Source organism: Sinocyclocheilus grahami, unplaced genomic scaffold (genome assembly GCF_001515645.1).
Source record: "Sinocyclocheilus grahami isolate Dianchi unplaced genomic scaffold, SAMN03320097.WGS_v1.1 scaffold171.1, whole genome shotgun sequence".
Classification (NCBI taxonomy): Eukaryota; Metazoa; Chordata; class Actinopteri; order Cypriniformes; family Cyprinidae; genus Sinocyclocheilus; species Sinocyclocheilus grahami.
In genome coordinates, this window is record NW_015505350.1 from 1,694,423 (window position 1) to 1,709,976 (window position 15,554).

The 15,554-nt window shown below is 36.7% G+C and overlaps 1 protein-coding gene across 1 annotated transcript in view; it reads left to right on the top strand.

Moving 5' to 3' along the window:
• The window catches only part of tenm4 (teneurin transmembrane protein 4), a 245,415-nt gene that overhangs the window by 96,028 nt on the left and 133,833 nt on the right, over nt 1–15,554 (top strand). The window contains exon 4 of the mRNA XM_016283213.1: nt 8,125–8,343. Coding sequence (XP_016138699.1) covers nt 8,125–8,343 — 219 coding nt within the window. The remainder of the gene's footprint in view (nt 1–8,124; nt 8,344–15,554) is intronic.

A 15,554-nucleotide genomic window follows, 5' to 3' on the forward strand; every position in this document is an offset into this window, starting at 1 on the left:
GTGTGTGTGTGTGTGTGTGTGAGAGAGAGAGAGAGAGCGAGAGAGAGAGCGAGAGAGAGATAGACAGGGTATCACAGTGGAGTCAGCTGTCTTAACTGTGGCTTGTGTACTGCAAACACATACCAGCTTCATCACGGTGTCTGTCACGAGACTCTGTTCCCCTTTCAGGCTCTGTCTTTACATTTATTTTGAAAGATAAAGCTCGCGATTATGGTAAAAGGCTTTACATTTCCGACGAGTGCTTGCGGTGTTCGGCCAATCACAATGCACTAGGTCAGCTGGCCAATCAGAGCAGACTGCACTTGTCGGAAGGAGGGACTTTGTAGAAAACAAAGCGTTTGAGAGAGGCGGGGCATAGAGGACCTACAATAATGTACAGTATTTGAAAAATAATGTGTTTTTTGAACATTAAAGCATGTCAACATATTCTGTTACACCAAATACACAAAATAATGATCTTTAAAAAAGCATCATATGACCCCTTTAAACCATGTTTTATGGTTTTAGATTTAGTTTCAGATAATAACTCTAATCTATTTTTATTACAACAACAGCAGAAGCAGCAATAATATTAACAATTAGTGAATAGAGAAGATCTAATGATATCAAATGAAGAACAAATAAATGACTACCAAGTCTATCAACTTTGCATAAATGCAATCATTTGTTTTCAACTACAGTTTTAAAAGTTTTAGGTATAGTTTATTTTTCATATGTCATGCAACAAATTTTTAAACACGTTTTGCAATAATGTGTATTTTGGCCTTGCAGTTTATAGTTTATTTTCACAAAGCTCTAATATAAAATATAATAGCTGCATTATAATGGTTGTAAATGCTAATATAATTTAATATAATTATAATTCACGCAAAGCAAATAGCTTTACCAGTGAACAACACCATTTCTCCCTCACACAGTGCTATAATTAGGAGTCTTACATGGAATTCTAGTCATTTTTTGATTATTGGTCAATCTCTACATTATATTGGCTATTTACAGTTGCTCATCCAATCAGATCAGATTTTAGAAAAGTTACTTTTTTTGCAATTGTCATTTCAAAGTTCCAATGCCAGGATCCTCCATTAGTAGAGATGGCATACTGAGTCTTCGGGGCCACGTTACGGGACATACACCTGGACAAATCCTTAACAGTGTGTTGAGTAGAAATCTTGTGAATTCAGCGAAAGCCTCATCGGCTGAGGTGCCTCCATAGTGGCAGCTGTTTGGAACCTAAACAACAGTTGTCAGATTTGCGTCCTACAGTAGATGGGGGGGGGGAATCCCCATTCAGTGTTCTTTTGATTCCAATCTCCAGGCTTCAATCTGCTCCCTCGTGTCGTGTGCCGCCACTGAGCAGGAGAACAGATGGCGCCTTTCAGCAAGGTAGAGAATTGCGGAGAGGAGTCCCTTTTGCTCCGAAAAAGAAAAGAGACAGGGAAGTAAGAGAAGGTAAATGAAGTAGGTGAGGAAAGACAGGCAGTGGAGGGTGACTGAGAAGAGAGACAGTAAAAGCCCTGTCTCTACTGTAGATAGTTATTCATGTCTTAAACTCACTGGATTAGGATCTAAGATTTGTACGTCTCATCAATTCCATATCTATCTTTATTTAACATCCTCAATAGTATATAAATAATTACATAAGACTAACAAATCAGCTGAAAGCATCAACATGTGCATTACCACAGCAAAACAGGTGATAATGAGCAAAAAACCGCTCATTATAAAAACTTGACAAGAAAAAAAAAAACACATTTACATGATGCTTTGTTTTTCACACAGTGAGATATGGCAAATTACCACATTATTTGCAAGTCACATAAATGGTAATACTTCTCAGTTTATTAGTGTGAGAGCAAATTCATTAAGGACCCTTGCAAAAAAAGTAACGTGGCAGTGCCATGCTACAGTAGTGCTATTATCTACATTTGATGAAGTGCACTAAATGCGCCAACATAAAAATAAAATAGGTTTATTGGAAAAAAAAGTGCCACTACCTACATTTAAAACACACACACACACACACACACACACACACACACACATAGACATACAGTTGCAGTCTTTAGCTGAAATGAACACTATAGTGGAAGTAAAACAACAAATTGTATTCTTTTTCACACAAATTATGATTACAGGGGCAGATTATTAAAGACTTTTTTTGCAGTTCCTTGCCAAATACTATGTCATGGCCTCAGAACACTTTTACCACAGTGCATGATTTCTAAACTGAGAAACTTTTGATATTAGCATCACATACCCAGCTTCATATGTATGCCTTTTCTAACATGGTAAACTTGCTCGGTAGCTCACCTGGTACAGCATTGCACTTGTGATATAGTACATAGCAGGTATTAGTACCATGAAATACAAGTAATAACACTCAAAAAAAATATATATATATAAAAAAGAGCTCAAAGACAAGTTAAAATGACATGGTTGCTTCAGAAATCGCATTTTTATCTTACATTGTTAACACTATCACTTAGGTCTTTGGTTTAGTGTAGGTGGTATTTTCAAACATGATACAGCGTAACACACTGAACATTAGATTTATGAATTGCTGTGATGCAATAAACAACATTGTCAGATTCCTGTTCATCTGTTTTGGATAAAACAAAGTGTAATCAGATTGTTGACTCTTGAATGCCAACGCTTATAGCACAGAGATCAGTGGCCATATTGGTTCGAAATGGTCCATGAAAAGTGCAGAGTATCCTAACATGGCATAGTGACATTTTTCAGCACAAAGAGATTCTTTTGTCTGATAAAATGTTTGAAATCTTTAATTTAGCGTGGTTTAGCATGTTGCTTAGGGCTAGAACATTAAATAACCCTCTGATTTGAAGGAATGTTAATGGTTAGGGTTAAGAAAGAACAAAAATGTTTCATTCAGGAACACATCATGCTTGACAAAATCACCGTGGAGTCCAAAGATAATACCATGGTACGTCTCCAAAATTATTTGTACTTGAATGTATTCAATTTTACACACCTTTGGTGCACAGAAAGCATGTCGTGAATTTCTCTGCAGAAAGCCGTGCTTAATATTTGATGCTCTTTAGGTCTTTTTGCCCACTAAGCACAGCACTGTCATAAAACCATACTACCCTATGGCCTTGTATACTTCAACCATTTTATGGATGTGAGAACTGTGGTAATAACTCATTTCCTGCCATTTCAGCCTTCTTTTCACCATCAGCAGCTGTGCTGTTGTGCAATCGATGCCCCTTCATCCGCTCTGCGATTATTTTTGTTCACCATCAAACTGCGCTTACAAGTGAAATCCAGTATCTCCAGCAGACTCTTGTAGATGCTAGTCTAATCTTCCCGTTTGATTCATGCCATGTTGTTATTGTTGCTAAAATAATGCATGCGTTGGATAATGCATGCGACATCCGACTTCATCTATTTAATTTGGTGGAAGAGACTGTGTAATGGTATAAACTGACTACCCATAATGCAGTCTTATTGATTAGAATGACATAATTTACAAAGCTCTTAGCTAGAGCGAATTAAGTGGTGTGACATCCTATTTGAAAGCCTCACTGACTAAAGTGTCTTTACTCGGTGGGCTTTGATGTTCGTTTCGGAGTGCAAAGTGCGTCTGAAGATGGCCCAGAGGCCAGGGCGGTGTAATTCAAGCATTGAGGCCGAGCAGAACAGAAAGCTGCCCCTGCTGTTTGTACCAATTGCCCTCGCAATTGGCTCTGTGTTCAGCCGGGTCTCCTGGGAGATGGGAAGATACAATGGGTTGCTGTGGTGACAGAAAAATCTCAGCCTACCTGCGAATCGGGGCCCGCCGGTAGTTCGCTTGCTCGTTTAATTAGGTGACTCCTGAGTAGATTAGGGCCTGTGTTAGCGTGGGTGGCCCGCTGCGCTCGTGCCCCAGGAGTGCTGGACTTGAAGGGCAGGCCACAGGGGAAAGTCTGTCAGGAACTGAAATAAGAGCAAACGGGCTGAAAGAGAACTCCGACTCACCTTACGTCTTTTGTCAGATGTAAAATAAGTGGATTTAAGGCTACATAAATCTGTATGAGAGAACTGCCGTGGTACTGTGACATATAAAGTGACTGAAGAATTACACCTTTTTTTGGCGTTAAAAAATCTTTCTTCTATCCAAGTTATGCAGAGGTAACTTCAAGTCAGTCATTTACTGGTTATCTTTTCTTAGAAATTAATGTTATTTATAATTATTTAGTTGGCTTGAGAAAGCCAACTTACTGATCTGCTATTTAAACTTATTCTTATTCTTAAAATTTCTATCTATCTATCCATCTGTTCGTCTATCTGTCTGTCTGATTTTCAAATAGACTGTATTGCCTTTCAAACTTTTAAACTGAAAACTATTTCAAACTGAAAACCGTCACATTTTTATCTAGTTGTAGTCTGAAATACTGCTACTAATAATGTTTATTATTTTATCTGGGGTTGCATATAATAAATATTATTGTTAATAATACATTGTTATTGTTTCTTGTTGATTTGCAACACCATAAATTAATATCGATTGCAATAATTGTATGTTTTATTACTATCATTGTTTATTATGATTATTATTAGTAGTAGTAGTAGTAGTAGTATGTAGTATAATGCTAGTATTGATTTCTTATTTTATCGGATAATAATAATAATAACAACAACAACAACAAAGTAATACATTAAATTTTTTTTTTATATTTAACAACATAAAATAATAAGTCTAATTGTTTTATAAGTATTATTAAATTAATATTGATTTACAGTACTTGTACTACTACTAAATAATAATGTAATGATAATAAAAAATAAAATGATTGAAATTAAATAATTAAATAAAAAATAATTAAATAATAATAATAATCATCTTCATCATACATTTATGTTTTAATATCTCACATAAAATAATAAATACAATTCACATAAAATAATAAATACAATTGTTTTAAAAAATATTATTCAATTAATATTGATTTTAGTACTTTTACCACTACTAACTATAATAATATTAATGTAAATAAAATGACAAATAGTAATAAATATTTATTAGGTAATAATAATAATAATAATAATAATAATAATATAAGAGAAACATGTTGATGGGCTCTTTGACTTGGACCAGTAAACAAACACCCAAAATACCTTAGCAACCAGCATGCAGTAGCTTAGTAACCTCCAGAATAATTGTGGTGGCAAACAAAATATATATATATATATAATTATTATTTTATTTATTTTTTAATTTTTTTTTACCTTTCTTTTAGTTAAACTAACTAGTGGCCCAAAAATGACTGCTTCACCTTCAAAATTCCTATTTCTCTCTTTCATAGCGCTTCTGGAAGTCAGAGAAATGAAAATAAATTACGCATGGTAGATTAATTAAAAACAGGCCGCCATAGCCTGTAAGACAAATGCACCCCTCTGTGTGCACAGGAATGCAAAACTTGCTCATGCTCCTCTGTGACTTTAAACACTTTTAAAGGACTTTAATAAGTAGTCTTCTGTCAAGAGAAGAAATGATTAATGAGAAATTAAACTCGGTGTAGGTTAAAAAGTAAAACATCTCTGAAAAGATTTTCCATTCATGGATGTTTTGAGATTTAACTTCCCAACTCTTTGTGCAAGCCGTTCAGGGAAAATGATTTAACCCATGATTAGGAAGGTTACTTTTCTGGCTTTTGTATCAGATTAATTCTCCCGGATTACAAATAAAGCTGTGTATTTAATTCAGACTTAATTAAAAGGAATTCAGGCTCATAATGAGTGAAACAAGCCTGGAAGTGTGCAGCCAGCACAGAGAATCAAAGAGAAAAAACCCAAAACTGATATTTTAGGTTATGGACACTAATAGTTATACAAACTTGGCCTTTAGGCAAGTTTAAAAACAACAAATCCTTATTGCTTTCCCTCCTCAGTCGTACCGAACCAGTTCTACAACTCTCTTAATAGCCTCCATTGTTATGCGGCGTGTTCCCGGCAGGAGATCAGAGATTGAACGCTGGTTAAATCACAGATTTCCACTTCAGAGACTTTCATGCTTTACCATCAAATCAATGAAGGATTATTTTAGAACGGAATATACAGTATCTAAAGATTTAATATAGTTAATGACCCTCTTACTGTCATTTCATACCCTGAAGTTGATCAAACAATCATGAAACACAAGCACAAAGAAGTCCTGTTGAAATTGTCCGTAAAGAATTTCTACATAGAAATGAAAAGTACTACTTAGGAATAACTAACACTGTATGTTTTTGTGTTGAACACACAATTATTTGTGTTGCAGTTGAATAGTGTTGCAGCCAATTACTATCTTACAAAGTAGTAAATCATTTAAAAAAATTTGACTTGGCTTTGAAAGTAAAATGTCATTTGCTTTTGTGTAGCATGTTATCTTAAGTTGTACTACTCATTTTAGATGGACTATTATATAATGTCTTTTAAGACTTGTCAAATTGAAGTGATGAATGATGAGTTTGGAACATAAGGCTTCCATCTTTAAGATTTAACAGTCGGGAGGCTTGATTGGCATTTTAATGAATCGTATGGTAATTTCACTAATTGTTTCTTAATTCTCTTTCACTCAGTCAGCTGGACCTCATCCTTGCAGTAATTACATGTATTTGTACCAGAAATATAAGGCAACATTTTTCTTTAACTTTGAATGATACTCTCTGTCAGCTTGTCAGCTCCTTATATATGACAATATAAGAAAAGACTAAGACACATTGTTCTCAGTATAAACCCCATTTAAGTCCTACAACTGGGCAAACTTTGTGAACTTCTGTGAGTACTTTTGTACTTGAAATCTTCGCTCGTGGATATTTATATCTTGCCACAGAATTGTATGTAAAAATGCTGCTATTGTTCTCGTTCTTATGCGGTCTCATATCTCTCAAGGGTTTGCTGGAAAAGAAAAGATTAGCACAGTTTTAGTGGGAACAAATCTAGTGGCGTGAGTGCGTGTGTATATATATATTTTCATTCTCATGTGCTGTGAAAGTTGTACTTCTTCAAAGTACTGCAATATCATTGCTTGTATGACTTGTGTAAATTCGATTTTGCTATTTGGGTCAATCTCACAAAACCTTTCAACAACGAGGTCATCTCTGGCTTATTTTACCCCCAAAATTTCATTTTACTGTAATGCAAATTTTGTAATATTTTTAAAATATATTATTTGGAAGTATTAATATATATATTAATATATATACATATATATATGGATTTTTGGGGGCTTTTTCAGATTTTAATTATTTATAAAAATGCAATACAACATTTTACATATTACAAATAATGAATAGAAAAGAAAACAACAGTTTTAGAGTTTTAGCGGGAACAAAAAAAAACAATATAATTTGTTATAATTTTTTCTCGCCATGAAAATAGCCACAGAAGCTGGCATGGTGTTAAACATAAACAAACAAGAAAACAACAACAACAACACATTTTTATTTGCTTTTTTAAATTTATTTTTTTAAGTATTTCTTCTTAATGTTTTTCATACATCTGGATAAGTTTACAAAAAAAGGCAATACTTTTTAAAATTATGTTTTGAAGTATTGTTATATCATGGAAATATGTATAGTACTGCCTTGAATGTATGCAGATTTAAATTATTTAAAAAGATAACAAATTAAAGAGAACTGACAACTTAACTGATAAGATTTAAAAATCTTCACTGTCCTAAAATAGGCTTTGATTTCTTAATGCAAAATGTTTTTTCTTATAATTTTGGCTTCACCTGGATGTTTTTGTGAGATTCACTCAATGATTGATTTATTCACTGTTGATTAATAGTTTCAATCACTGTTTATCACCAGTGATCCTTTCTGAATGTTCCATTTGTTGTTTTGTTAAAGTTAGTCTGTCGATCTGTCTTTGGAAATTGTAAAAAGACCTCTTTTTTGGAATCACAAAGCAAAAAAAAATGTTTTATCAGTTGTGTCAATCTCTCTGTCAGCTGGGCAGATCTAAAGAGCAAAGACAGATGAATCAAGACAGACAGCTTTTATCTGTGCATTCATGGCCATTATGTATTCTCTCTGCATGTTTGTGCTGTTCATTTATTAATTTGGGTTATGTGGTGTTATCCAGAGGTGTGTTTTAAGTTCTCCCCCATGTGTTGTTTGTGTCTGTGGTCTACAGGTGCTCCTCTTCATTGCTCATCTGCCTCCTCTTCCCCTGTCGACTCCCCTTACCCTCCCCCTTCCCATGCAGCCAATCAGAGCCAGGGAAGGTTGCTTGGTAACAGTGGGGTTCAGGCCGGCCGGGACTCTGAGTCAGAAGATGAGTTTGGCCCCAATTCATTCTTAGTTAAAACCGGCTCAGGGAACGTCGGCGCTCCAGCCACTGCAACTCCTAGCGGTGAGTCCCTCTCAATATCGCTGCCTGCTAGAGGGGTCTCGACATCCCCTGCTGGACCTGCTGTGGAGCTTGTGGAGGTAGTCACAGGCCGAGCATTTATTTTTTCTGGATATTTTGGGCAGCAGTGAAGGTCAGATGTTAGCTGGAACTTTTTTTGACTAAGGCCTGCTGAGAAGAGAAGCTTCTGGCTGGGGTTCAGGAAGTGAGGTGTGTCAGAGATTCTGAAGATTTATTGCAATTTGTTGAACTCCAGTTTAGAGCTGCTAAAGATTTCTGTTGATATTGAGTTCTGTTAATCATTTACAGCTCTTCATCTTATTTTTTAATAATGCTTTTTTTAAATAGGGTGACTGAGTAAATTGAAATGACTAAAAATGGACCAGTTTACCTGGATACATTCTACCATACAGTATCTACCAAAATAAATTTAGGTCACACTTTATTTTAAGGTCCAGTTCTCACTATTCACAAACCATTAACTATGACTTTTGCCTCAATAAATCCTAATTTGCTGCTTATTATTAGTTAGTAGTAGTTGTTAAGTTTAGATATGCAGAATATGTGCTTTATAAGTACTAATAAACAGCCGATATGTTAATAATAGGCATGCTAATAAGCAACTAGTTAATAGTGAGAATTGGTCCCTATACTAAAGTGTTACTGAAATTTAATTCAAGGGATAGTTCACCCAAAAATGTAAATTCGGTTTTACTCATCCTGTCGTTCCAAACCTGTATGCATTTATTTTGTCTGCTGAACAAAAAAGAGGATATTTAGAAGAATGTGGTTGATGTAGCCATTTTTTCCCCCATACTATAGAAGTCAATGGCTACCGTCAACTGTTGGTTACCAACATTATTTAAAATGTATAATTTTGTTCTCAACAGAAGAAACTCATACAGGTTTAAATCAACATGAGTAAATTCTGACAGAGTTTATATTTATTTTTGGATGAACTATCCATTTAAACACGACATACTATCAGATACACAATAATCAATAAGTAGGGGTATAGATATTTGCTCTGACAAGTTGATTAAATTATGGATTACAAAATGATGCAGTGCACCATGAAATCTGAAATTTAGTCACAACTCAGTTCAATTGACGAAAGAAAAAAAAGAATTTGAATGACAAATAAATGTTATATTATATTTGAATAATTTGAATTGGATCATTTGAATTAACTGTATTCGAGAATTGAATTTGTCTTTTTTTATTATTATCATTATTAAAGTATTATTTTAGTAATTGATTTCCATAATTGATGCATTGAATTTTCACCATGAGCAAAAATAGTCTATACCGCATTTACATTTTTATGACCATTTATTTATCTTGGGAAGATCCCATATATTTGATTTCAAATGTTATTCTTCCAATTGTTCTTGGCATTCTGGGATCCCAGGCTTCTTACAAAATGATGCAGTGCACCATGAAATCTGAAATTTAGTCACAACTCAGTTTTGATGAAAACAGTTCAATTGACGAAAGAAAAAAAAGAATTTGAATGACAAATAAATGTTATATTATATTTGAATAATTTGAATTGGATCATTTGAATTAACTGTATTCAAGAATTGAATTTGTCTTTTTTTATTATTATCATTATTAAAGTATTATTTTAGTAATTGATTTCCATAATTGATGCATTGAATTTTCACCATGAGCAAAAATAGTCTATACCGCATTTACATTTTTATGACCATTTATTTATCTTGGGAAGATCCCATATATTTGATTTCAAATGTTATTCTTCCAATTGTTCTTGGCATTCTGGGATCCCAGGCTTTGTATTTCACATTGTGTGCGCTCTCTGTTTGAATGTAGACTTTGGCAGGCTAACCCTCACTGCAGCTGTCATGACTAACTTCACCCTGTGCCATGACTTATGAAGTGGTTCACGATATATGTCACTGTTTTAATGACCTGGATTGCCGTTCGATACCTTAGCTATGTGAGATTGAGTTTGTTGCTGTCCACAGGGCTGTATTTCTTGCAGTAATTTGATTGCGACCATTTCAGATCATTGTAGAGTTGCCTTCATTAACTTTGTTAAGTGTTAGAAAGGTCAAGAAGTTTTAATGAAAGATAAAATCAATTGAAAGCCTGTAAATGATAAAAAGCTTAATGGCATACCCTGCTGAGGGACAAGTGACCAGCACAGCAGGAACTTTAACCACAATGAATCAATTTTACAAGTCACTATGTCCTTACTAATGAGCTGCTGATGAAAAGCACATGGATTGATGAGATGATCGCATTGTGCTGCCATTGTCATCCAGTAAGTTCAAATATGATGAAGTTGTTTGCTAGGCATTGATGTTGTTTAAAAAGTTGGACTACTTTTAACATCCTGTTACTTGTTGAGGGACATTACATAGCACCACCGCTAACAGTAAAGCTAATATATGACAAAATGTAGATACTCTAGTTCGCAACTGTGACCCATCATATAGTGTTTATGAACTTATTGTCTTGAACTGATGTCTGTGCTTCAAGATGTTTGTACGGCATCAGCTAACCAAATTAGAAATGAGATTTGTTAACATGCTTTTCAGATAAGAAAGCTTCACGTCACTTTGATAATTGGAGGAGAGCAGAGAGCATGCCGATGTTGAGCAGTCGATATGAAGCCTGTCATCGCTAGCAGCTCTCGGCTTCTCCCTCAAGGCTTCTTTACAGAGTAGAACAAAAAAATGCTGTAAATAATTGATCAGCCTTTACAAGTTAACCACCCAAGGCTGGAATTACATCAAGCTCAAGAGGATTGCGCCTGCCTGCTTCCACACGGCCCTCCGTAAAGCAATGAATTACCCTCCCGTGGCAAGAACTTTCCCTTCTCCGCGCGGCAGCCTGCTACCGTCCCGGTCACCTAGCGGTGGCACCCCAGTGCTAAAATGGGATTTATCTTTCCGACAAATGGCTGAGACTTGCATTGGTATATAGGTTACCCTCGGGCTGCCAGTGAGGGGTAGCACACTCACCAAAGGAATCGGTCTCTTGCCTCCGAGCTATGCAAGGCACCATAAGGCTCTATTTGACTGAGACAAAGTAGCATACCACAGTGCCGTGAAAAAGGAAGTTTATGTGCTGGAGTTAAGCTTAGCATCCCTGGTAGTAAAGTAGTGGGATTCCTGCCAGAGGCTATGCTGTGTTGCATGAGGTTGGTGCGAAATTTGAAGTTTCTTTGTCGCATTTTACGAGTCAGTAACTTTTCATCTGAAGTCAGGTGGCTCCTGCACTGGCAGTCATTTTGGCACTAAAAGACAAAACTCTTGATGGCTATGTTCATACAGCAGCACAATGTGGTTGTCTGTAGAGTTTTGACTGCTAAATACGGTTCTGTTCACACTGTTCGGTTAATTCGGAGTGACTCCAGTTTGGTTGATATTGACATTTAGTTGCCTGTCTTTGCTCTCAGTTTCTAATTTTATAGCTGTCATCTTCTCTCAGGTTTTGAAAATCACCTGAAAATATTTATATTGAATTCAGTTCCCTTGTCTTTTTGCATATAAATGCCAATTTGAGAGTCACCTGCTTGTAAATACGCTTGTCAATCCAAACACTGGCTGAGTCAAAGTAGCCATTGTGATTGTAGATAAACAAGTGGTAAATTATGGAAATTAGCCTGCTCTTTTGAACAGCACCTTTATTGTCATTTCTGATTGTTTGGCAACTGTATATGCTGAGCCTTAAAACAGAACAAGGACACAATTATAATAAGAAAAGAGAAGCGCTGCTGTTTATTCACTTAAACCACCTAATGAGTCCATTTTAACCGTTTTCCCTGCTTTTTGAGATTGGGATAGGCTTTTTTTTAACCTGAGAATCAACAGCCAGCTGCTTTCATTTACCAAGTATTAGCATATTACTAAAACGGATATGCCAGAAAGCTCAAGGCTTAATAAGAGCGATGCAGTAATGACAGACTCTTGGATAGGTGGTCACGTCCTTTGTTACAGTCCTTGGTTTTTAATGAAGAGGTGCCTACACATTCACGCTGAGTGGCATAAATTGCCGTCCAAAGCACACTGTGGATTAATTAGCACAGTTATTGCAAAATATTTCACAGTTTCTGACCCATTTTGTTTCACCCTGCCCTCACATAAACACAAGCAGATGTCTTGAAAGATATGTGTCATGTGGGTTTGAGCTTGCAATATTTTGATATGTTTTTAGAGTTGACAGTGACATGCGTTAATACCTCCCGTCCCCAGTTCTTCGCCTTGTCTGGATATTAAGGCAGCATATTAAAGCATTTTTAACTGTGTTGTGACAGGGCCCTGTTCTGCAGCCCGACTCAGCTCAGCATTACAGATTCGTCAAATTCTGGAGAGAGAAAGGGCATGGACAGGGTAAGCTTCTCGTGTAAAATGATATGGGAGTTTAAAGGCCCAGATTCATGTTGCCGGTGTCGATATGATTTTGTGTGTCTTCAGAAACACAGGTTATTCTGTAGTTCCAGAAATGTGATCCAGTGCTGAGACTAAAGCTGAAAAGGCTTAGCTCAGGGTTTCGAGCTGTGGATTCAAACATGGAGCATGTTTTCAGAGGAATTTGCTACGATTTTCCAGCAATTGAGGAGGAATTACACATAAGAACATGGGAAGGCTAAACCTGACATCTGCAGAGAGCTGAAGTATCAAATCAAGAATATAGAGGTGGTTAGCATTTGAAATATAGAGTCCCGAGTGTTTAAACACAACATCAAGCAGAATCTGGCCACAATGGTGGAGTTATATGCACAAATTTCACCGCCGGGAAATCTCTGCACTTCCTAAAATTCATCTCTATTTACAGCTATCAACTAGAGATGGAGTTATCAGACTGAGGCAATTTCACTTTTCCCAGAGTGATTCTACATTATCAACAAAAAATGCATCTGTAGCGTTCTATCGACCAAAGGGCTCTCCGCTGTATTGTGTTTTTCCATTCATCTATCTTTGTTGCAGAAATTCCCTCAACTATAGTTCACGAACCAGATGTCTTTTTGTATTTAAAGAGGCTGAGAATAAGCAAGTTGGAAAACGTAGAAAAGAAAGAGTGAATGATCTCTGCGCCCGCTAGGTCCCGTTAGCTTGATGGGACAGACTCGTTGAAGCTTGAGGTCTTTTTATTGAGCATGTGTTGCTCCATGGCCCCTAAAAGCATCTCAGGGTCCTGTTCCTGGAGAGATGGCTACTGGGCCATGGGCTCCCTGCTGAGCCCCTGTTCTTCACCACAGAGCCCCCCCTTGTCTTAGCATCCTTTTACGCTGAGCAGCATGGGGTTCGGGCCACAGTGGGCCACTAATGGTGTATGGATCACCTCTTTAAAGGCTTGCACAACATACCTTTGCAGTTGACCAGACAGGAATGAACGGGTGGAAATTAAGAGGCAGGGTCACTCTGCAGCTCAGCATTTAGATCAGTTGGGTTTCATCAGAACTTATTTAATCATTCCCTCCCATTGCTGGTGTGAGGGAAGCGAATGAGGTTTGCGGGGTCGCACCGGAACATATATCCACCAGAGAGACTCCGAGAGATCACAGCAGACAGGGAAAGAGAGATTTAATAAGCAACACATGGTGTAGCTGCAGAGGGCACCAAGGACGAGCTTTTTCCTATTCGCCATTCCCGCGAGTTTCACCTGCGATTATTTTTAATGAGAACATTTGAGTTATTTATATATTGCGTTCAGCTAGGCACCTGGATGCGACCACTGTCCATATTTCTAATTGCAACCAGCCAGCTGTTTTCCTAATGCATTGTCACCTTGTGTAAATGTACACTGTATACTCATGAATCATCGCTTTATTTAGATAATCCATTGTGAGGTTACCATGGTGATAACAAAGTGCCAGACAGAGCCATCTGCATGCTTCAACGTCAAATATGTCTTCAGGACCCAAGGGGACACAAAAATGACACATATTTTTTAATGAAAAACAGCACATTTGCTTTTGATTCTGCATGATTTTCGAATCAACAGGCTCTCGAATGCAGCGAGACATTTTTTTTTTGTGCATTTATTCCTTCAGTATATCTGTGAAGGTGTCAGCGAGGCCGTCAGTTACTCACACTTGATGAGTTTGAGAGCATGACTGATTCTGAGCGCCGTAAGCTATATCTGCTAGCCTTCATATGAAACCCGTGAAGACAGCTTGTATTCCCGCATGTATCTGTCTTTCCTAATGGTTAGGAACAACACCTTAACTGATGATTGAATGGAGGAAAATGTGTGAAAACCACAGACACACAACCTTCCATTAACACTCAGGGTGGCTGTCGGCTCTTTGCGCTGTTCAGAAAGCTGTATCCACCACCTATATCCAGACATTCATGATCAGAAAACAAAGCTAGCAGGATAGACGAATGTTCAGCAATCTATGGTCACTCTTCCTATTTTTAGCTGCTGGAGTTGCAGCAGTGGACGTCGTTTAATGATCTGTCTGTCTTGCGGAGGGATTTTGATTAATTCTGCAGCCCGTCTCACACATTGCACATTTGATCGGGTGTCTGAGGCACGTCATACGAGTTCTCACTCTCAGGTGTGACTGTCAAGAGTGAGACTCAGATTTTGTTACTATAAATGAAAATGGACTTTGCACAGCCTGTACACTTTCTACAAGTAATCTGCACTTTCCAAATGGAATAAGTGAATCTCATGAAAACTTCATAAAGACAAATCAAACACATTTATGCCAAAAAATATTTTCTACTTAACTAGTCTATATCTATCTATCTATCTATCTATCTATCTATCTATCTATCTATCTATCTATCTATCTATCTATCTATCTATCTATCTATCTATCTATCTATCTATCTGTCTGTCTGTCTGTCTGTCTGTCTGTCTGTCTGTCTGTCTGTCTGTCTGTCTGTCTGTCTGTGAGTCTGTGAGTCTGTCTGTCATTCTATCAACCTTTTGTTCTATCATTATATTGTCCTGTCATCCTATCTATCTATCTATCTATCTATCTATCTATCTATCTGTCTATCTGTCTATCTGTCTGTCTGTCTGTCTGTCTGTCTGTCTGTCTATCAACCTATTGTTCTATCATTATATTGTCCTGTCATCCTATCTATCTATCCATCTATCTATCTATCTATCTATCTATCTATCTATCTATCTATCTATCTATCTATCTATCTATCTATCTATCTATCTATCTATCTATCTATCTATCTGTCTGTCTGTCTGTCTGTCTGTCTGTCTGTCTGTCTGTC